At 44.8% G+C, this 23,036-nt stretch overlaps 1 protein-coding gene across 3 annotated transcripts in view; it reads left to right on the top strand.

Annotated features, from left to right (window-relative positions):
* The window catches only part of LOC134575216 (oocyte zinc finger protein XlCOF22-like), a 33,158-nt gene extending 20,051 nt beyond the window's left edge, over window positions 1-13,107 (top strand). Inside the window, exons 2-6 of one of the 3 annotated variants that reach the window (XR_010085605.1) lie at window positions 4,647-4,802; window positions 9,739-9,927; window positions 10,042-10,120; window positions 10,255-12,219; window positions 13,090-13,107. Coding sequence is in view for 1 of the 3 variants with exons in the window: in XM_063434470.1 (XP_063290540.1) it covers window positions 4,725-4,802; window positions 9,739-9,927; window positions 10,042-10,120; window positions 10,255-11,657 (1,749 nt within the window). In the remaining 2 variants the exon portion in view is untranslated. Of the gene's footprint in view, window positions 1-4,624; window positions 4,803-9,738; window positions 9,928-10,041; window positions 10,121-10,254; window positions 12,270-13,089 lie in introns of those variants that run through there. The other 2 variants (XR_010085604.1, XM_063434470.1) reach the window with 2 other exon arrangements.
* Window positions 13,108-23,036: the final 9,929 nt, after the last annotated feature.

Raw genomic sequence — 23,036 nt, 5'->3', positions numbered from 1 at the left:
TCTAACAGTTCTGTAATAATGTCCCTTTTCTTCCTGTTACTTGCTGAGCGGCCACGGCTCTCCAGTAAATCCTTAAGGGTAGAGCGTTTCAGTTGTTCATATTGTAATTCCATCCGTCTGTGGCTCTGTAGCTGACCTCCTGGGCTGTAGGAACATCCCGCCACTTGCCACCTTCCCTTACTGAATGCAGAGGTAGCTACTGAGCACTCCAAACTGCCGAACAGCAATCACACGAACCCGTTACTCTCCAAAACAGCCGAACAACAATCACACGAATCAGTCAGTCTCACAAAAAGTCGAACAAGCATAATCCATATGAATAATCCCCCCAATGACGAGCTCCGTGTTGAGGGTCAGCAGAAATCTGGTTTAATGTGGGCTACATGCCCAGCTTTTATGCAGGTCTCCCATCTGGTGGACACTCCCCTAGGGGACCAAATGGGAGACTGTGACAAAGACATTGTAGCAGCCAATCACAGGGTACACACTTAGCCATTCCCCTTTTATTACCCAGGACCCTCTGCTCTACCCGGGGAGATAATTGTGAAGTAATTCAATCATCTCCCAAGGCAGAGCCTAAACACCATTTTAAGTGACAATAACAAAAAGGCATAAAAGTACATAACTGTTACATGTTACAACATAATACAGGCATTCAACAGGTCCCCAGATAGCTAGGATCTGAGCGCACAAAAGTACAGAATAGCACTCAGATCCTATGCACACAGTCCAATCGCCGTGGAGCCAAAGTGTTCACAAAGTCAGTTCTCATACGAATATCTATCTGGGGTGTGGTGTATTCGTGGACAAAACACCGAATATAGGGCCTTTCGTGAACTTTCTACCAGACAAGAAGGGAGGTCGGCGGCTTCAGCGGTGTTCGTGCCAAAAAAGTATCCGTTTTGAGTTCCATGAGTTGGGCGTCGAACACCGCTGTGCGTTCGTGGATTTAAAATGGCCGCGACCTCGTGTTTGGTATACGAATGGCGGCCACCCAACTACCGTATCAATTAAGAGGTGTCTGCGGTTAACCTCAATGTTCTAATGGGGCCAAGAGGTTAACCAGCAGTACACTTCTCTACTGGGTGGCCGGCCATTCGGTAGTTTTATTCGGTATTTTAAAAGGGAACGGCATAGAGTCCACATGAACGGGGAAACACAAATCAAACTAACGAATGAAGAATACAGTTATTAAAGTCCAAGACAGAGGGATCTGTCACACTGATGTATTAGGCATATTAGGGAGTTTACCAAATATGCATATTTGTTCTCTTATGATATTAAGATCCACAATTTCAGCATTGTATGCTAATTACAATGTACCTGGCACCTGAACTCCAAGTGCCTTGTACAAGTTCACATTAAAATCATCTCTTCATGATGCAGATCCCTGAGTCTGGGCTACAAATAGCTCATTAGATTCTTGATATTTCAAGACTTGTGCCATGACAAAGTATTGTGTCTTCTTACGTATAAGAGGCTACCTAGGTATTTATTATTTTATAGTTCAAGCTTCCAAGTACAAGCCCCACGTTGGGCGCCAATTGTAACCGCGGCTGGTTCCCTTATTTACCACTATAACGTCTTAAAGTATAGAACTTAGCAAGGCTAACCATACAGATATCTTAGCCATAATGTTATATAGTTAGTAAGATATCCTCTATTTAACAAATATAAATAATTGAGAATACAATATAAAATAAGTATTGTCTTGGAAGCAATAAAGTTGTCTTTTTAGATATTTATAATGTAAAAATATTGATATAGACATATAAAAGCCATTACAATAATTTATAGCAGAATTTATAAGATTAAACTAGATGCTTGCAAATATCATTTTAAATAGAATAACATTCCCCCTGAACTTGTCAACATCTCTCAGTCATTATAATATGGAGTGACAGTATCTCTGTCTCCAAATCTCTCCTCTGTCCGTTAACATTTAAAAGGTACACATATTTATATCTTTGATGTTCATTTTAGGACCTCCCTTAACTTGGCAAAAATACAAGACCATAACTAAAGGGTGTACACGTCATGGATATTTTCCTGACTTAAGTCAAGATGGCATCTTAAAGTCTGAACATCCTTATCTTTTTTTTTTTTAATTCTTTATTTTTGTAGTGCATAAGCTTATAACAGATGGTTGTGAGGTACCCCAAAGGCAATCCTCCATCACATTATAGACATTTGAACATTGAGGTACAAGATAGGTCTAGCACAATTTTTATGTTTAGAGATTGTTTAAGTAGTAACAGATTTAACAGCTAACTCTGATTCATGACTGAAAGTAACATCGCTGGTATATCTAGTCAGCTAATTTTTGAGCATCATAGAGTAACATTCAATCTACAAGATATAGGCTTAGTCTAACTCTTATACAAGAGTGGTTTACGAATGGTTTAAATGGTTTAGCAGCGGGTTTAACCCCTGGTACACCTCTGGTTTCATAGTGTGATTGTAGGCATAGGTCGGCAACCAAACCTTTTCAAGGCAAGATGAATAAGACCTGAATGGTACATAAAATGGTGAGGCGATGTTAATGTGCTTAGATGCTTAACTCGCTAAGCTGTGAGGCGGTTGTGTAGGTGTATCTGAGGGAAGCTAACTCAATACGCTGGCCCTGGCTATCTGCAATTCTGTTCTCTTACAATGTTAGACATATCAGCAAGGGTTATAAAGGGTATGAATATAAAGTAAAACTTAAAAATAAAAATAGCAGTATGCGCTTGTAGAAGCATTTGAGTCTGGTGCTGGTGTCCTTGGGAGTACTTGCCAGAGGTGGGAGAGTTCTCTGCATATCTGTAGGATCAGCCAATTCCCCAAGGGGGCAGACTACGTTCTGCCATGAGAGTCTCCCTCCCTTCCTTGTGCCGGCCTGTGTGTGCTGTGCACCGTTCCGGTTAGACCCTCCGTTGCGGACTGGAGCTCGGGGGTTGATGAGTTTGGCATGAGGGTCGGAGGTCTCCGGGGTCTCCGAGTGGCTGAGAAGTCGGGTATGTTGGCTGGTCTCGCGTGGGTGTGAATATGGGTGAGTGCTGTCCCCCAAGGGCCATGTCGGCTTTTTCGGCGCCGTATTAGTCTGGAGGCCGCTCTGATGGTTCTTGGCAGAAATCCGCCCAAGTGTCGCCGGACGAATCCAGGCTGCTGCCGCTTTTCTCGCCACCTTGAAGGCTCGGCGCCCGGCTCTGAGTTCCGTCCAGAGGCCTGCACTGAGCCGCTCGAAGAATGCCCAAGTATGTTTGGGTGGCTTGATACGGGTGCTCCGTGTTGCAGGCCGTGCCTGTGCCGCCATCTTAACTGTGCCCTGACAGTTACGCCGCACCGCAGGTTTTATCGCCTGTTGGCTTTGCTTTGCAGGGGTAGTCGCCCCCAGCGAGGACCGGGATATCCCCCGCCGGTCCAGGGGGGGGGGGTAGCAGGGCATCGTGTGCTTCTTGCTTGGGAGCGGTTCCTGTTCCGGGCGATCGGCCGCCTCCCCCAGGCAATCGTCTCCGCTCCCGTGTAGGCCTCATGGCCGGTTTAAGCGTTCGTGTTGCGGTTAGTTGCAAGGCAGGTATCGTTGCATTCCGCAGGGTGTCCTGCTTAATTTTCCGGGCACCAGGTGCTGCATACATAGTTTGGTTGGCTAAGATTACGGATTTAATGCCCGCTGGTGCCGGAGCGTTTAGATAGCATGTCCGGCCATCTTGGCAGTCAGGCCCCGCCCCCCTGTACATCCTTATCTTTTAAGGGTTACCACAGTATATTATGTACTGAAAGAGTCGTAGCATAGCCTTGAAGCTTGTTTATGCATTACTGTTATTGTATATCGTCTGGGAAAAAATGGCGTAAACATATTATGCACTGAAGGTAGGTAAGAGGTTATTGCTTAAATAAACAGTTATGAAAAACAATATGTTCCATTTCTAACACCTTGTCAGTTTGCAATATCTCTTAAAGAACTAGTACACAGTTTGAGGAATACAATATTTGCATTTGCCCGTAACAATGGAATTATAATATATATATAATTTATAATGGGGGTATAATATATATTATTTATAATGGGGGGTATAATATATATTATTTATAATGGGGGGTATAATATATATTATTTATCTATAATGGGGGGATATAAAATATAATTGATACCTGTTTAACACACATGCACCATAACATGTTCTCTCTCACATACCTGTTTAACACACATGCACCAACACACATTCATCTACTTGTTTTTTCCCAATTAAGATAGAGGAACAAATCTCAATCTCTAAATTGAACTTTAATCACATACAGGAGGCTCTTGCAGGGTCTAGCAAGCTATTAACATAGCAGGGGATAAGAAAATCTTAATTAAACAGAACTTGCAATAAAGAAAGCCTAAATAGGGCTCTCTTTACAGGAAGTGTTTATGGAAGGCTGTGCAAGTCACATGCAGGGAGGTGTGACTAGGGTTCATAAACAAAGGGATTTAATTCCTAAATGGCAGAGGATTGAGCAGTGAGGCTGCAGGGGCATGTTCCATACACCAAAACTGCCTCATTAAGCTAAAGTTGTTCAGGGGACTATAGTGTCCCTTTAATATAAACACTGATTTTCAGAGAAAAGTTGTAATTTTACATTGTTTTAATTGAAGCAGGCTATATATTTTGCATTTACAGAATTGATGTGGTCACTTTCATCAACCTCTTCAACCAGGACCTGAGTCCATTCTCAGAGCATTGGAGTAAATCGTGATAATGGACAAAGATAGGAACTGGGTGGGTGAGAAAATCTTGGATATAACACTCGAGATCATCTTTCTGCTGACTGGAGAGGTGAGGTGTTGTGGTCGTGACTTAAATATGAATATTAATATCTTAATACATAATAATTAAGCAATACGGAACAACATTAATATTTTTATAGTTCATGGTATTATGGTCGAATATGTGGATAGAAAATACACAAAACGTAATATAACGTAATATAACTATAATAAATAAACAGATACTAGCAGAATGTCAATTTACCACGATAATTATACAATACAAAACTACAACATATTACTTACAAAAGGTTGCTAAATGTTTTACAAAAGGCTATTACAATTGCTAAATGTTACAGTGGATTCATATTACTTACAAGGCCCCAGCCCTTTGGCTGGGGTTAAGTCAGAGCTGGTACTACATCTTAGGTTCAGTCAGGTACCGGCAAAGAGACCGAGTTTCTCCTACACCTGGTTTTTATTGTGTCTGTGATGTCACTGCCAGAAGCACATGTCTTCCTACACACGGCCCCTAGTGGTGCCTCCAAAGCATTACACTAAATATGCTTTCTTTATGATGTAAAGTCATTAATTAATAGATACCATTACATGAGGGATTCTGGGTAATGTAATTATGGAGATCATCTACCTGCTGACTGGAGAGGTGAGGGATTCTGGGTAATGTCATTATGGAGATCATCTACCTGCTGACTGGAGAGGTGAGGGATTCTGGGTAATGTCAGTATGGAGATCATCTACATGCTGACTGGAGAGGTGAGGGATTCTGGGTAATGTCATTATGGAGATCATCTACCTGCTGGCTGGAGAGGTGAGGGATTCTGGGTAATGTCATTATGGAGATCATCTACCTGCTGACTGGAGAGGTGAGGGATTCTGGGTAATGTCAGTATGGAGATCATCTACCTGCTGACTGGAGAGGTGAGGGATTCTGGGTAATGTCATTATGGAGATCATCTACCTGCTGACTGGAGAGGTGAGGGATTCTGGGTAATGTCATTATGGAGATCATCTACCTGCTGACTGGAAAGGTGAGGGATTCTGGGTAATGTCATTATGGAGATCATCTACCTGCTGACTGGAGAGGTGAGGGATTCTGGGTAATGTCAGTATGGAGATCATCTACCTGCTGACTGGAGAGGTGAGGGATTCTGGGTAATGTCAGTATGGAGATCATCTACCTGCTGACTGGAGAGGTGAGGGATTCTGGGTAATGTCACCATGGAGATCATCTACCTGCTGACTGGAGAGATGAGGGATTCTGGGTAATGTCATTATGGAGATCATCTACCTGCTGACTGGAGAGGTGAGGGATTCTGGGTAATGTCAGTATGGAGATCATATACCTGCTGACTGGAGAGGTGAGGGATTCTGGGTAATGTCATTATGGAGATCATCTACCTGCTGGCTGGAGAGGTGAGGGATTCTGGGTAATGTCAGTATGGAGATCATCTACCTACTGGCTGGAGAGGTGAGGGATTCTGGGTAATGTCAGTATGGAGATCATCTACCTGCTGACTGGAGAGGTGAGGGATTCTAGGTAATGTCATTATGGAGATCATCTACCTGCTGACTGGAGAGGTGAGGGATTCTGGGTAATGTCATTATGGAGATCATCTACCTGCTGACTGGAGAGGTGAGGGATTCTGGGTAATGTCATTATGGAGATCATCTACCTGCTGACTGGAGAGGTGAGGGATTCTGGGTAATGTCAGTATGGAGATCATCTACCTGCTGGCTGGAGATGTGAGGGATTTTGGGTAATGTCATTATGGAGATCATCTACCTGCTGGCTGGAGAGGTGAGGGCTTCTGGGTAATGTCATTATGGAGATCATCTACCTGCTGACTGGAGAGGTGAGGGATTCTGGGTAATGTCACCATGGAGATCATCTACCTGCTGACTGGAGAGGTGAGGGATTCTGGGTAATGTCAGTATGGAGATCATCTACCTGCTGACTGGAGAGGTGAGGGATTCTGGGTAATGTCCTAATGGAGATCATCTACCTGCTAGCTGTAGAGGTGAGGGATTCTGGGTAATGTCCTAATGGAGATCATCTACCTGCTGGCTGGAGAGGTGAGGGATTCTGGGTAATGTCAGTATGGAGATCATCTACCTGCTGACTGGAGAGGTGAGGGATTCTGGGTAATGTCAGTATGGAGATCATCTACCTGCTGACTGGAGAGGTGAGGGATTCTGGGTAATGTCCTAATGGAGATCATCTACCTGCTAGCTGTAGAGGTGAGGGATTCTGGGTAATGTCCTAATGGAGATCATCTACCTGCTGGCTGGAGAGGTGAGGGATTCTGGGTAATGTCAGTATGGAGATCATCTACCTGCTGACTGGAGAGGTGAGGGATTCTGGGTAATGTCACCATGGAGATCATCTACCTGCTGACTGGAGAGGTGAGGGATTCTGGGTAATGTCACCATGGAGATCATCTACCTGCTGACTGGAGAGGTGAGGGATTCTGGGTAATGTCACCATGGAGATCATCTACCTGCTTACTGGAGAGGTGAGGGATTCTGGGTAATGTCCTAATGGAGATCATCTACCTGCTGGCTGGAGAGGTGAGGGATTCTGGGTAATGTCATTATGGAGATCATCTACCTGCTGGCTGGAGAGGTGAGGGATTCTGGGTAATGTCATTATGGAGATCATCTACCTGCTGACTGGAGAGGTGAGGGATTCTGGGTAATGTCCTAATGGAGATCATCTACCTGCTGGCTGGAGAGGTGAGGGATTCTGGGTAATGTCATTATGGAGATCATCTACCTGCTGGCTGGAGAGGTGTTAAATGGCCACTCCCCCTCCATAACAACTGAATTAAATCTTTTGGGGGCTGGAGTCTGTGGGCGCCGCTGTGACCTATGTGGTCAAACTGTTTTTAAACAGTTGAACCAAAAGTGCCACCCGCACGACCTGGCTGGCTTGTAGATAGGAATTCTTCCTAACAGAAAACCATTAGATGTATTTTTCTTTTACTTTAGGATAGTGCATATTACTTTCTTCATTTATTTCAAGAAAAAAACACTAGATGTCATTAATCACAAGAAAGCTTTGAAATCAATAATAACAAACCTGTTTTTGTCCATTCATGTAGAAACTGTCCAACTCTTACAACATAATACTAAAATAAACAGCTAATAAATGGGTGGAATAGAATTAGTTACATTGACTGCTTAATTCAGGGATTGTCTGAAAGGAACTCAAGCACCATAACCCTTACAGGCATTTTTAGTGGTTATGGTGCCAGGAGTGCCCTTGTATCCTGATGGAGTAATGTGTCAAATGGTTTTAGAATGTTTCAGAAACGTCCCGAGGTCCCTCTGGCCATGCTCAGGGGAAACCATCACAAGGTCTCTAAAGCAACACGGTCATCATTAAAACAAATATTGTTACATTAAGCCACATCAAGTTTTTTGTTTTTAAATATGTGTAGATTGAATTTTGGAAGAAATCACTTTCGCAATTCACGTTTCTGAAAAGCCATCTTCTTTCACCATCGGCAAATTGTCGGTTATCTGACCCAATGCTCAGTATATTGCTGCCACCCATGGCGGTTCCAAATACAAAATCCACGGATAGTTGCAAAATGGTGGACATTGGTGCAGATAACTGATAAAGACAAATGTCAGAAAGGGGGAGTGGCAAAGATAGAATTCTTCGAACATTTCTTTATTCAATATATACATGAATTTAAAAACAAATAATAAAATGGAATATTATACCTTAACAATATATTAACCCCTTAAGGACCAAACTTCTGTAATAAAAGAGAATCATGACATGTCACACATGTCATGTGTCCTTAAGGGGTTAAGGAATTACATTTTCCATTTATTTAAAACGAGCACTATAATAACATGTATCCCTAACACTATAGTGCTGGACTATCTATCTAGGTCCACTCCCCCCTCTCAGAATGGAATATAAAGGCATTGTACTTACCTTTTCTTCATCACCGCACTGGTCTCGCAGCGACTGGCTGTGCCTCCATGGCTGAGATAATAAGTCTTTATGCTCTTAGTTACTCCAACATTTTTAAATAGGTGAAACCTGGAGCCACCTAGTTGGATTTCCGATATTTCACTGTATTTATATTCCCTATTTTGAAGCCACGGATTGAAGTTACATCTTGATTATTTTGTGTCATGTGAACTAATTTAAATGGTTTTGAAGTGGTCATTGTGCAAGGAATGTTACAGTTTAAATTGCTGTCCACCGTGTAACTCCACTTCCAACAGCCATCATTATCCAGCTGGCTGATGCTAATTTTGTGCATATTCTCTGTACACTGGTTCATTCATTGGCTGAGAGTGGTCAGCTCACTTTCTCAGCCGATCAATGTTCAGCAGGTTTGGCATTCAGCATGAGAGTAGACTCCATGCCCGGCGGGACCCAAGTGAAAGGCAAACTGTTCCAATGTAGAGTATTTCATAAATTTTTCATCTTTATGAAACACTCAGAAGTGATAGAGCTGCTTTAATGAAAGCGTAGATATGATAATGTTTTCATTGCAGAGAGATAAACAAACGTCTAGCGTCTGTTTTCCTGACAGCCACTAAAGGTGCTATCACTGTGAGTACGGGTCAGGCTCCATTCTCAAATGTCTCATAGAAAGCATTCAATTGGAGGTGCACACGTGGCCTCATCATTCCCAATGCTCCTGTATGAGCAGCGTTGGATTTGATGAGAAGATGAAGAAGTGATGCCTGTGGAATTACCTGTTTGGAGAAGGAGCCTCGGCGCTGGAAAAAGAGTTTTATTGTTTTTTTTAACTTGATTCGGGGCTGAGGAAACACTATAGTGTTGGGAATACATGTTTGCATTCCTAAAACTATAGTCTTTAATACTAAAAGGCCAATTATTCCTGGCTGTACTTAATTATTATTTGATTTATATAATTTTTGTTTAAATATTCTCAAAAATCACCGTTCTTGCTTTAAATATTCTTGTTAATATAACGGCCTTTCTTAATTTTAAGGCTCATGTTGTTGTGAAGAAATCTGATGACAATGTGTCACCTAGCAGCAACCCTTATGTGTCAAAAGGATCCTGCAGGACCCAGTGCACCAGCATGGTGCCTACACCTCCCTCCTTGATATATGAGAGAAACAATGATCAGAAGATGCTGGAACTGACCAATCAGATCATCAAGCTGCTGACTGGAGAGGTGAGGTGCTAAGTATGGGACATTATACTGTAAAACAAAGGGATGTGTCTGGATCAGTGTGTGTGTCAGGTTCCTATAAGCGGTGAGGATGTCACTGTCTATTTGTCCATGCAGGAGTGGGAGTATTTAGAAGGGTGCAGGGATCTCTACAAAGGTATGAAGATGGAGAATCGAAGGCCCCTCTGCTCACTTGGTAAGGAAATAGTTAATCACTGTAATTTGTGTTTAATAACCCAGAACATTCACCAAAGTACATAGTCTAAGATTTTTGATGTTCCTGTTCTTGAAGTGATATATGAGCTGCTAATGTGTGTTTTCTTCCAACAGATAAATTTGCATGTAGTGGATTGTACACTTCTTCTGTGGATTCTTTGAATAATTCTGGAACAAAGGATGACACTATAAATAAAACTAATGATGGAGTAAAATGTCTGAAAATCAAAAAAACAAGAAACAAAAAGTCTACATCTGTAACATATATTTCACAAGACTATCCATCACGTGAAGATAGAGATAACATAGACACAGACATTTCTACACCCATAGAACATCCACAGACAGAATATCCATTTTCTCCTATTTCGGAGGAACCAGCCTCATGTAAAGATGGAAATTTCACAGACATTTCTACGCCCACAGAACATTCATCTACTCCTATTAAAGAGGAATCTGGATCATGTGAAGAAGGAAATCTCACAGACACTGACATCTATACAGAGACAGAAGATATAAGTACTGTTATTATTAAGGTTGAATCACTCTCCTCTGATGAAGGGGATCTCATGTACATGAATGAGTATACACACACAGACCGTACTCAGACAGAAGATATATGTAATATCATTATAAAGGAGGAATCCATGTCATGTGAAGACGATCTCACAGACAATGAAATGTATACACCTACAGAACAAACACAAAGAGAATATCCATCTAATCAAATGAAGAAGGAACAAACCATATGCAGAGGAGGAAATGCTAATCGATATACTCTTACTAAACACACACAGACAGAAAATACATTTGGCTGTATGGGAGGCTATATCAATTCTTCCAAAGGAGGAAAAATCTTCTTTTCTGAGTCCGAACTTCTTATACATGAGATGAATTGCAGAAGAGAAAAACCATTTTCATGCTCTGAATGTGGGAAACATTTTAGTCAGGTGTCCAATCTTGTTAAACACCAGAGAATTCACACAGGGGAGAAACCATATAAATGCAATGAATGTGGTAAATGTTTTACAATGGCTGCGAAGCTTGCATCACATGAGAGGATTCACAGGGGAGAGAAACCATTTAAATGCACTGAGTGTGATAAATGTTACAACTTAAAACATGATCTTATTAGGCATCAGAGGATTCACACAGGTGATAAACCATTTAAATGTGATGAATGCGGGAAATGTTACACTAGATCCGAACAGCTTGTTTCGCATAAACGGATTCACACAGGAGATAAACCATTTAAATGCACTGAATGTGACAAATGTTTTAACCTAAAGTGTAATCTTATCCGGCATCAGAAGATTCACACAGGAGAAAGGCCATTTAAATGCAATGAATGTGATAAATGTTACAAGAGAGCTGCAGACCTTGTTTCCCATAAATGGATTCACACAGGAGAGAAACCATTTAAATGCAATGAGTGTGGGAAATCGTATATCTGGGCCACAGACCTTGCATCACATAAAAAGGTTCACACGGGAGAAATTCCATTCTCATGCACTTAATACTGAGATGTTTTACAGATATCTGTTCTTTAAGCCGTTATTGTGCAACATGAAGGCAGACAATACACTTTTAACAGATTTTCGTTGGAAAGAAAAAAGATTCAGCCTAAAAATGAGCTACTATAAAAGTGAAACTATAATACATTGATTGCATAATGGGAATTACTTAGCACCTAACTGTGCCTCTCGGCTCTCCTCTAGTTCATGACTTGCAATATGAACTCTTTTCACATCAGCCTTTAATTTGTTCTCCCCAATGTACAATCAGGGTTATATACTAAAATGGCAATTGTTGGGAATTCAAAATTAATTTCAGATTTTATTCCAAAATAGCTGAATTGGGAAATAAAGAACCTCCCAGCTATGCTTCCAGTTGAGCTATTTTGGTCTAAAACTTTCAATTCACTTGGAATTTTTGACAATTCTAACTTTAGGGAGTAACTCTGTATGTGTATCCTGCGCTGAATGTTTAACATTTTGGTAAAGAGTTGCTTAAAATCAATTTTCAGATTTCACCCAGGTGACAAACGAATTGATCTGGAAAGTATAAATTTGCCAATAGGTAGGCACACTCAAAATGCTGATAAGGAACAGAAAATATCCAAACAGAAATGGACAACTAATACTGGGTGCTCACTCGTATAAGGCCATATTCCCAAAGGCCAAAAGAGTTACATCTATTACTTAAACAAGGGGCACAACCACAAATGTATATGAAACAAAATAGTTTATTAAATGGGTCACTCTCATAAACTGTATCAATGAATGATAAAGACACAAAATGTCAAATGGAGAGTACAATGCAATACCTACAAGTTCTGAAGTTGCATGTAGGCAAACTACATAATACATAAATCACTGGATACAAGTATACAAAAAAACTATATGAGATACCAAATTGAACAAACCCCCAAATAATGAAATAAACAAGGGAAAGAAAAGCATACCAGACCTAGTGAGAAGAAGGACAAGAGTCAACCAATAAACCCCCAACGTTTCGGCAAAATGCCTTTGTCAAGGGAGCCAACGTTTCGGCAAAATGCCTTTGTCAAGGGAGCCTCCCTTGATAAAGGCATTTTGCCGAAACGTTGGCTTATTGGTTGACTCTTGTCCTTCTTCTCACTAGGTCTGGTATGCTTTTCTTTTCCTTGTTTAATTAATTATTTTGGGGTTTGTTAAATTTGGTATCTCATATAGTTTTTTCTGTATACTTGTATCCAGTGATTTATGCATTATGTAGTTTGCCAATATGCAACTTCAGAACTTGTAGGTATTGCATTGTACTCTCCATTTGACATTTTGTGTCTGTATCATTCATTGATACAGTTTATGAGAGAGCCTATTACTGTGACCCATTTAATAAACTATTTTGTTTCATATACATTTGTGGTTGTGCCCCTTGTTTAAGTAATAAGTATAAATTTGCCCACAGTATAGGTTCATATGGTGGAATGAATTAATTGTGTGCCTATGGCTTTCCTTTTTAAATAAGCTTTTAAATAGAGCATGAGGCTGACATTCTATCATTCATATTTACATTGGTCCAAATTATTCTGATTTACATAGTTTTATTTATATGTGCTTGCATTTGAAAATAATGGATGTAAATCTTTGTCTTTATTTTCTTACTGAACCCCCATTCTTCCTTCTCTAATTTGCCAATGTATAATTGGATTGGTTAAGATGCTTGCCAATTTTTGTGTGTTCTTGCCCGTTTGTATTTACTGTGAAGTGGTGCAATAAAAATATTCTTTTAAAAAAAACAACAACTCACTTCTGTATAATTATACACGATCTCAATGACAGAGTTTAGGTCGCTAAAGCGGGCAATTCCACCTAAGGATTTTTAATTGAATCAGCCATGGATGTCGTTACAATGAGCAGTGAATCTGACTGACTGTAAAACTTGTATTTAATAAAACAATACTATCAAAACAGCTCACATAATCACAATACTTAATTAGAAATAAATCCACAGATTTGAAGATTATTGATAATCTTTGTTTCCACTTATCCATGCAGTGCATCGGAGAGAACCTAAGTGGATTTCTGAACTAGAACGTATTCTGCAAGGAAAAGTAGGAAAAACTCCAAAAGCAAGAGTGGCTACGAAACGTGTTTGGATGCATGGTGTTAGTCATTACTACCTGTTAAGGTGCCCAGTCTTTTGCACATCACATTATTTATTAAGATCCAACTGTAACGGAGCTCCAGTACTCTTACCGAGTACCTCCACCAAGTCTGCTTCCTTGTAGCTATCAGGGACCCTGAAACACTTCAGACCCAGACGCCGAGGCTTGACTGGGATCACTTAGGGCCTTTTCCACCCTGGACCAAACACCAGACGACACATGGTGAAGGTTAAACAGCAACTCTTTAATGACTACAGCACACATAGTTTAAGCCCCCCAACAGCCTAATTTACATACAATAGGTTACATAGATTACTATAATGTAATGGATCAGAACAAGAGTCTGAATATTTGAATATCTGCCCCTTCCAAATCGTCACCAAATGCGTGCACGCTTTTCCTGCAAGTAATTCACACCGGACACAAGTTGCTGGTCAATGAAAAACTTCAGGAACTGGTTTTTTGATGATCAAGGGAAGCCCCTTATGAAGCGATAATATGTCACAGACGTAGTCATACACAAGATAACAAAGTATAGTTCAACAATTGGCTACATAGTTTAAGGGGGTCTTAGCACCATCCCACTGGGCGTGGCCTAAAAATCACATTACTACATTCCTTTACAGCCCGTCGCCATTTTGTACACGTGGCGATCTCATCGTCTCCAGCGGCCATTTTAGGTGATATCGGAATATAGTAAATAGGCATTTTAGCGATATAAATTGTTGTCCATAATAATAGTACAAGGAAGGGTGGGGTCAGACAATAGCAAGGGCTGATGGGAGATTGAGGCGGGACAGAGCAGCTAGATTAAACTGGTCTGGCAGTGTCCCTGGGACAACGCCCTGCTGGGGAAACAATAGGACAGGAAAAAGGGGGGAGGGGGAGATGCACAGACCAGCAATACATTCAACATACTCTGCACAAATAATAGGCACAATGTGACAAAACACAAAAGAAATTTGGGAGCCCACCCATAGTGTCTGTCTTCCATCCCCAGTGATGGTGACTACCGTCACACCAACATTTTCTGCAGATCTGTACAAAAGGTTCACAAGACAGCTGTTCAGTACTAACTTACTGGAAAAACAGATAATGGGGGCCCTGCACACTAGCGTACAATCTAAAGGGAATGAACAGGACCGGCGCTTCCTATAAGGCGAACTAGGCAGCCGCCTAGGGTGCCATATAGGAGGGGGCGCCCTGCGCCCCCATCACCAGCCCTTTAAATGTTGCAGTCGCCTGAGCACTCTATAGAGAGCGCTCAGGCGGCTGCCGCACTGCCTCACCTCCCCTGTAGCGTGGCCGAGCTCCTCTCCGGTCCGCGACCCGGCCGGACTGACAGGAAGTGCACACTTAGTGTGCACTTCCTATCAGTCTGGCCGGGTACAGGAAACAGAAACTCCTGTACCGCGGACCAGAGAGGAGCTCGGCCACGCTACAGGAAGGGGAGGTGAGGTTAGGAGGAGAACTGGGGGAGGGAGATAAGAAGAACAGAGGGGGGTTAAGAAGAACAGAGGGGGGTTAAGAAGAACAGAGGGGGGTTAAGAAGAACAGAGGGGGGGTTAAGAAGAACGAGGGGAGGGGGGTTAAGAAGAACGAGGGGAGGGGGGTAAGAAGAAGAGGGAAGGTGGGGGAGTAAGAAGGAAACAAGGGAGGGGGGAGTAAGAAGAAGACAAGTGGAGGGGGCTAAGAAGGGGGGGGAGTATGAAGAGGGGTGGGGGGAGTAAGAAGAAAGGGGGGAGTAAGAAGAAGACAAGTGGAGGGGGTAGTAAGAAGAAGAGGGAGGGGGGAGTAAGAAGAAGAGGGGAGGGGGAGTAAGAATAAAGGGGGGAAGGGAAGTAAGAAGAAGACAAGTGGAGGGGAGGAGTAAGAAGAAGAGGGGAGGGGGGAGTAAGAAGAACACAGGGAGGGGGGAGTAAGAAGAACACAGGGAGGGGGTGTGGAGAGGGGGGGCGAGAAGAACACAGGGAGGGGGGAGTGAGAAGAACACAGGGGGATGAGGTGAGAAGAACACATGGAGGGGAGGTGAGGAGAACACAGGGGGAGGTGAGAAGACACGGGGGGAGGTGAGAAGAACACAGGAGAGGGGGTGAGGAGAAGTGGAGATGAGGAGAAGGGGAGGTAAGGAGAACACGGGGGGAGGTGAGAAGACACGGGGGGAGGTGAGAAGAACACAGGAGAGGGGGTGAGGAGAAGTGGAGATGAGGAGAACGGGAGGTGAGGAAAACACAGGGAGGGTGAGTGGGTGTGAGAAAAGACCCCCAGGGGAGGGTGGGGGGAGAGGAGAGACCACTAAGGGGCAGGGGAGAGCTCTAAGGGACAGAAAATTTTCGGTCGCCCCAGAGTCTATCAAGGCAATGGTTGGCACCTTTTTTCCTTCCCACTCAATGACTATTGGTAGAAGAAGCCTATGATCTTTCTTATCATTAAAGGAGGACAAACACATTACACCCAAGGCCTGTCCTCCTTTAGGGCTTAGGTGCAGGAGTTTTCCGGCCGGTTGGGACAGGTTGAACGAGAATGACCCTTTCTGCCACAATATAGGCATAGTCCCTCGCTATGACGGTATTGTCTTTCATTCTCAGACAAACGCGTAACTCCCAGTTGCATAGGTTCTGGGGGGGAGGGGGTGACTGCTGTTGTCTCGGATGAAGGGTAAGTCAATGCCAGGCCTTCTGGCACCCGTCTAGGTCTGTCTCTGGTGTTCTGTCTATGTCAGAGGCGCTCATCAATGTGGGAAAGATATGTGATCAATTCTTCCAACACATTGGGTAAGTCCCTAGTGGCTACCTCATCTAGGAGTTTATCAGAAAGCCCGTTCATAAATACGTCAACAAACCCTTGTTCATTCCATCTAACCTCGGCAGCATGTGTACGGAATTCTAGAGCGTAATCAACAAGAGAACGAGTCCCCTGTCTCATACGTAACAAAGTCTTGGCAGCATTAGTTCTCCTCCCTGGGGGATCAAAAGTCCTCCTAAAAGCTGCAACAAATTCTGCATAGTTAAACACTATCAGGTTGTCGTTCTCCCATAAGGGATTCGTCCAAAATAACGCCCTATCAATCAATAAGGTGATTATGTAACCTATTTTTGCCCTATCCGTAGGATATGCTCTCGGATGAAGCTCAAAATAAATACTAACTTGGTTCAAGAAAACCCGGCAACCTTTAGGATCACCCCCGTAACGGAGAGGGGAGGTTGCGTGATTGGGAGTACCCATAGCAACCATTTCCATAGGTTGTTCCTGAGGTCTGTGGGCTGAGATTTGCTCCTCTGGTTGGAGATGGGCAGTACGTGCTAGCAAGGTTTGTACAGCAATAGCGAACTGGTCCATGCAATGGTCCAGTTCTTCAAACCGGTCATCAGGTACCGGCCCAAGAGGGTTAACACCTGCAGGGTCCATGGCCCTAGTGTAATGTCACAACAGTGACCCCTTCACACAGCGTGAAACCCAGAGGAAGACGTTTACCGGACCTTAGAGTGGCTGGACTAGCGTCTGAGAATAGTTAAAGGAATAGCCAGAGGTCAAGGGATTAAAGAAGACTGGCACATAATGATCCAAGCCAAGTAACGGGAAACCAGAGAATAGGATAGTTGGAGAGATAGCCAAGGGTCAAATACCAAAAAGACAGTCAGGAGTAAAGAGCACTAGGGGACTTCAGACAAGAACCACACTAGGGCACCTGACAAGTGTCAAGATAGCCCTTATATAGTGTGGGTTCTTTAACTTTAAAGCCACGCCCACAAAAGGTCCGGGAGTGTGGCCACGTTTCAATTTTGGCAGCACTTTTCTTCTGATGCGCCGAGTCATAAAAATGGCTGTGTTCCGAGTGGCCGGCATCAGAAGGAATGAGCCGCCTCCCGGAAGCATGGGAGGAGAACGCCGCGCTGCGTGGGACCGGCGGGGAAAGGTAAGTGATTGCTACAAATGGCACTGCATCAAAGGAACGATAGACAGGGCCATGCATAGTCACATCTTGGGTGAGAACCTCCTTCTCTCAGCCAGGGCATTAAAAATGGGCCGTGAATGGGTTTTCCAGCATGACAGTGACCCAAAACAAACAGCCAAGGCCACAAAGGAGTGGCTCAAGAAGAAGCATATTAAGGTCCTAGAGTGACCTAGCCAGTCCCAGACCTTAATTCCATAGAAAAAATGTGGAGGAGCTGAAGGTTCGAGTTGCCAAATGTCAGCCTCGAAACCTTAATGGCTTGGAGAGGATCTGCAAAGAGGAGTTGGAACAAAATCCCTCTTGAGATGTGTGCAAACCTGGTGGCCAACTACAAGAAACGTCTGACCTCTGTGATTGCCAACAAGGGTTTTGCCACCAGGGGTCAAATACTTATTTCACTCATTGACATGCAAATCAATTCATAACTTTTTTGACATGCTGTAGCAGATTCCCTGGGTAACCCGACAGGTTACCTCGCTAATTACTTCCTTCAGCCGCTCAGGAACCACTTAGAATATAAAGAGACCCATTTCTCTCCTCCATATTGCACCACTCGGTGCTCAGGGAGGGAAGCTGTTCCGCATACCAGGAGAAAGGGTGCAAACCAAATTCCCTGGACCTCACACTGCCTCCATTCCCTGTCTCCATTCCCTGGACCTTACACTGCCACTGGGAAACGAAATCGGGTGTCTCATTTTCCTGGATCTTACACTGCCACTGGGGAGGAAGGACAGAACACTTCTCTCCCTCAACCTCATACTGTCGCTGGGGAGCGAGACCGGTTGTCTCCGCTCCCTGGAACTCACACTGCCGCTGGGGAACGAGATCGGTTGTCTCCTTTCCCTCAACCTCACACTGCCACTGGGGAACGAGATTGGTTGTCTCCTTTCCCTCAACCTCACACTGCCACTGGGGAGGAAGGACAGAACACTTCTCTCCTTAGACGTCACACTGCTGCTGGGGAACGAGACCGGTTGTCTCCACTCCCTGGACTTCACACTGCCAATGAAGAGGAAGAATTTAACACTTCTCTCCCGGCACCTCACACTGCCGCTGGGGAACGAGACCGGTTGTCTCCCTTCCCTGTAACTCACACTGCCGCTGGGGAGGAAGGTGTGGTAGAACCACTACTTGTTCATGGATTTCCTTTTTCGATTATGTGTGTTTCCATGTATTTTCGTTTATTGTGCCCGCTCCCCATTCGGGAGTACTTCCACGAAAGGAATCCATTTGTCTCCCTAACAGGGACCACCCTGGTATCCCATTTAGAACGCTAGTTAGAACGTTCAATCAGAGGTGTGAAACCGCAAGGGAAACAATAAATGCTCCCCTGGGTGGCCGCCATTTCGTACTGACGAACGCCAGCCAAGGGGAGCGTTCGTGGATTGTTTCCCAACTCGTTCGTCTTCTGAACGAGGACCTCCCGATGCCCCATTAGAACGTTCACACCTATTAATCAGAACGTCCACACTAGCAGCATAAGTGTGAAACCGCAAAGGAAGTAATTAATGAGTGCTCCCCTGGGTGGCCACCATTTGTATAGACGAACACCAACCAGGGAACGCCAACCAGGGGGAGCATTTGTTTTCTGAAAGGAGACACTTCCCTTGCAGGGTTTCACACAGGGACCTAGCTACTACAGGATTTGCTGGAAGCCAGAGGGCAATCGGCCAGCAATTTTACCAAGGCTGACCTGATTGCCACCCTCATGAAGGATGGTCTATGAAGCAGTGAGACCGCTGTACCGCAGCCAGAGGACAAAGAAACTGCTCGATGTCTGGCGTACTACAAAGAAACCCCCTCAGAACAAACCCTGACCAGGCTCCTCTCAGAGGCACAAGCCTATATTTTTTTGCTCAGAGAAACAGCGAAATGGGACGAACCCCGCACCACCCAACAAATGATAGCGGGAGAGATGTCTCCGGGGAGGTCGGCAAACCCCGATACATGACGGCCCCAATGCCCTGCTACCTCTCACAGCTTCCAACCCATTCCACAAACTACCCCCACTGCAACAGCTCTGTTCCAAGGTTCCTTGGCTCTGATACCACCCCAGCGGGCACTGACCTGGGCAGACCAACGATGCTTTCAGTGCTCCTAGCCCAGTAACATAAAGAGGAATTATCCCCAGTCCAGGGAGTGACCTCAGTGGGTTCGCCCCGTGGCCCCTCCTGCCCCTCCTGCCCCGCGAGCAGCAGCCCTCTGTTACCAGGCTGCCCCCATGTACGTACCCACAACGAAGAAGCCTGGCCAATCCTGCATTAGGTGGACCCCATCCAAGCCACCTCTGACAACCGAGACCACCAGAGACAGCCGGTCCGGCTGAACGGGCGCACCGTACAGGGTTATGAGCCACCGGAGCCACACTGACTCTAGTTCAACACCGGCTCATTACAGAGGCGGAGAAGACCGGGGGACGGAGGAACCGTCTACCCACTGCCCACGTTCACCCCAACTGGGGCACTGGAGACAAGAGAGTCTGGAATATATTCCCCATGCACTTTATTCCCCTGGCAGTCATACTAAGCATCGACTCACCCAAAGCTGCTTCTGGCTGTGCATCTCCAAGTACCTGAGGCACTACTGCCAGTCCTGTGATGCCTGCCAGAAAGTGTGGAAGCGGGGCGACTTGCACAAGGCTAAGCTCCAGCCACTACCCATCATTGAAGACCCTTTCGGCAGGGTAGCTGTCGACATCAGAGGTGCCCTGGCTAAGCCTAGTCCCTCTTGGAAGAAATACATTCTGAACATCATGGATTACATGATTCGGTACCCCGAGGCAGTTGCCCTGAGCAATATTCAGGCAATGACTGTATCTGTAGCCCTGATGCGGGTGTTTTCCTGGATGGGTTTTCCCCGGGAGATCCTCTTGGATCAGGTTACCATACCACCCACAGACTAATGGCCTGTGCGAGCGCTTCAATTGCACGTTGAAGCAGATGCTCCGTACCTTTACAATGACTTGCAAGGATTGGAAAAGATTCCTGACGCATCTCCTGCTCGCCTATCGGGAGGTGCCCCAGGAATCCACTGGTTTCTTTCCCTTTGAATTGATATATGGATGGAGGGTTACAGGGCCCCTAGACCTAGTCCGAGAGCCCTTGGGGGAGGGGGGAGAGCAGGAAGTGACCCCCATCACCCCCTTTAAGCTGGAGTTTAAAGACTGACTGGAGGAACTCACAGTTGGAGCCAGGAACCGTAGCTTTCAAGTCGGTCAAATAGTGTTGTTCTGAAACCAGTCTGACATGACAGGCTACAGGCTGCCTGGCAGGGCCCATACCGGGTAGTGGAACGGATGTGTGACACTACCTACGTTATCGGTCCTTGCTCAGGTGACGCAGGTTACACGTTAACATGCTTAAGCCCTACCACAAGCCGACAGAGGATGTAGCCACTATATGTGCTCCAGCCTCGGAAGATTTCGACAATCTTCCCCTGCCTGACCTCCTGGAGGACGGAGTTCAGACCGAGTCCATTGATGAGGTCCAACGAGGGGACCGGCTAATGGAGAGGGAGCTCTGGCAAGAACAGCAGATGCTGTCGGCCAAGCGGGAAACATTGTCTAACCTGCCCGGTGTACCCCACTGGCCACCCACAGAGTAGAGACCCGCGACCAACAACCTCTAAGGCAAACCCTGTCCCGAATCCCAGAGGCAGTTCAGGCAAATATGAAGCAGGAGATCCAGGAGATGCTCTGACTAGGGGTAGTTGAACTGTCTCCTTAGTAGTGCTGGTCCCAAAGCGAGACGGAACCACCCGGTACTGTGTAGATTAACGGAGGCTCAATGACAAGACTCGTATCGACAAGCTATTATATAAGATGGCTTGGGGTCAGTTCCTCACCACTATCGATTTGTGTAAAGGGTACTGGCAGATCCCTATCGCGGCCAATGCTGTTCCCAAGTCGACCTTTGTCACCCCATTTGGCCTGTACCAATTTAAGGTCATGCCATTTGGGATGAAGTCCGGCCACTTTCCAAAGGATGGTATACCGGCTGTTGGATGGCCTCCAGGATTATGCGTGTGCATACCTGGATGATAAAGCCATCTACAGCGACACTTGGGAGGAGCACCTGGCACATGTAGTAGCATACTGGATAGAATTAGAGAGGAAGGTTTGACCTTGAAACCTAGCAAGTGCCACCTAGGAATGGCAGAGGTGCAGTACCTGGGACACCGGGTAGGGTGTGGGAAGCAGAAGCTTGAGCCAGCCAAGAAAGAGGCAGTAGTTAACTGGCCCAGTCCCCAGATGAAGATTCAAGTGATGGCCTTCCTAGGGACCACTGGCTACTATATGGAAGTTTGTCCCCAACTACAGCACCCTAGTGAAGCCCCTCACTGACCTGACCTGAAAGGACTTGCCCAGAGAAGCACACTGGACCCCATAATGTGAGCAAGCGTTCCAAGCTTTGATAAATGCCCCTGTCCTGGCTGCTCCTAATCCGAATAAACATTTTCTTATCCACACAGATGCCTCCATGTTTGGATTAGGAGCAGTGCTGAGCCAGGTCGGGGACAATGGCGGAGAACACCTGTAGCTTACCTCAGCAGGAAGCTACTACCCAGAGAGATAAGCTACGGCGACATCGAGAAGAAGTGCCTGAAGAAGTGCTCCAAAAGTAGCCCAAAAATCTTTGCTATTTTCCCAGAGACCTTGACCTGGTTCTTACTTAACAAAAGCAGATGTCCAGTAGTGATTCACTACCTTGACAATTTACTCTCCATTGAACCACACTACTACACACCGTGCAGTTTACAACACATGCTTTCTCTAAGGATTTGGGAGTTCCAGTAGCCCCAGACAAAACAGAAGATCCCAGCACCGAAATAACTTTCATGGGTATCACGCTAAATTCAGTATCCATGCAAGCTAGAGAATACTCTCTCTTCTACACGGTCTCCCTGACGACAACTCTAGAACTATTTTAGACGAGCCAGCTAGGGCTGACCTAAGATTGTGGCATCTCTTTTTATCCTCTTGGAATGGCAGGTCCTTATTCGTTCCCCCTATCTTTGACGATTCCCCTGTAATATGGACGGATGCAGCAGGAGCCATAGGTTACGCTGCTTTATTTGGCAACGACTAGGTATATGATACTTGGCCACCAGAAACCTCTACCCTAGAGAATTTTAACAAGACCTCAGCATTGTTTAAAATCTTCCCAATAGTAGCTGCAGCCCAGCTACTATTGCAGTTAACATTATTAACAAAGGCCGCTCTCAATCCCTTACTATACTTAATTTAGAAAGGAAACTTACCTGGTTAGCAGCTACTCTACAGTTCTGTGTATA

This window comes from Pelobates fuscus, chromosome 10 (assembly GCF_036172605.1).
Source record: "Pelobates fuscus isolate aPelFus1 chromosome 10, aPelFus1.pri, whole genome shotgun sequence".
NCBI classification, from domain to species: domain Eukaryota; kingdom Metazoa; phylum Chordata; class Amphibia; order Anura; family Pelobatidae; genus Pelobates; species Pelobates fuscus.
This window is presented reverse-complemented; position numbering and strand designations above follow the sequence as displayed.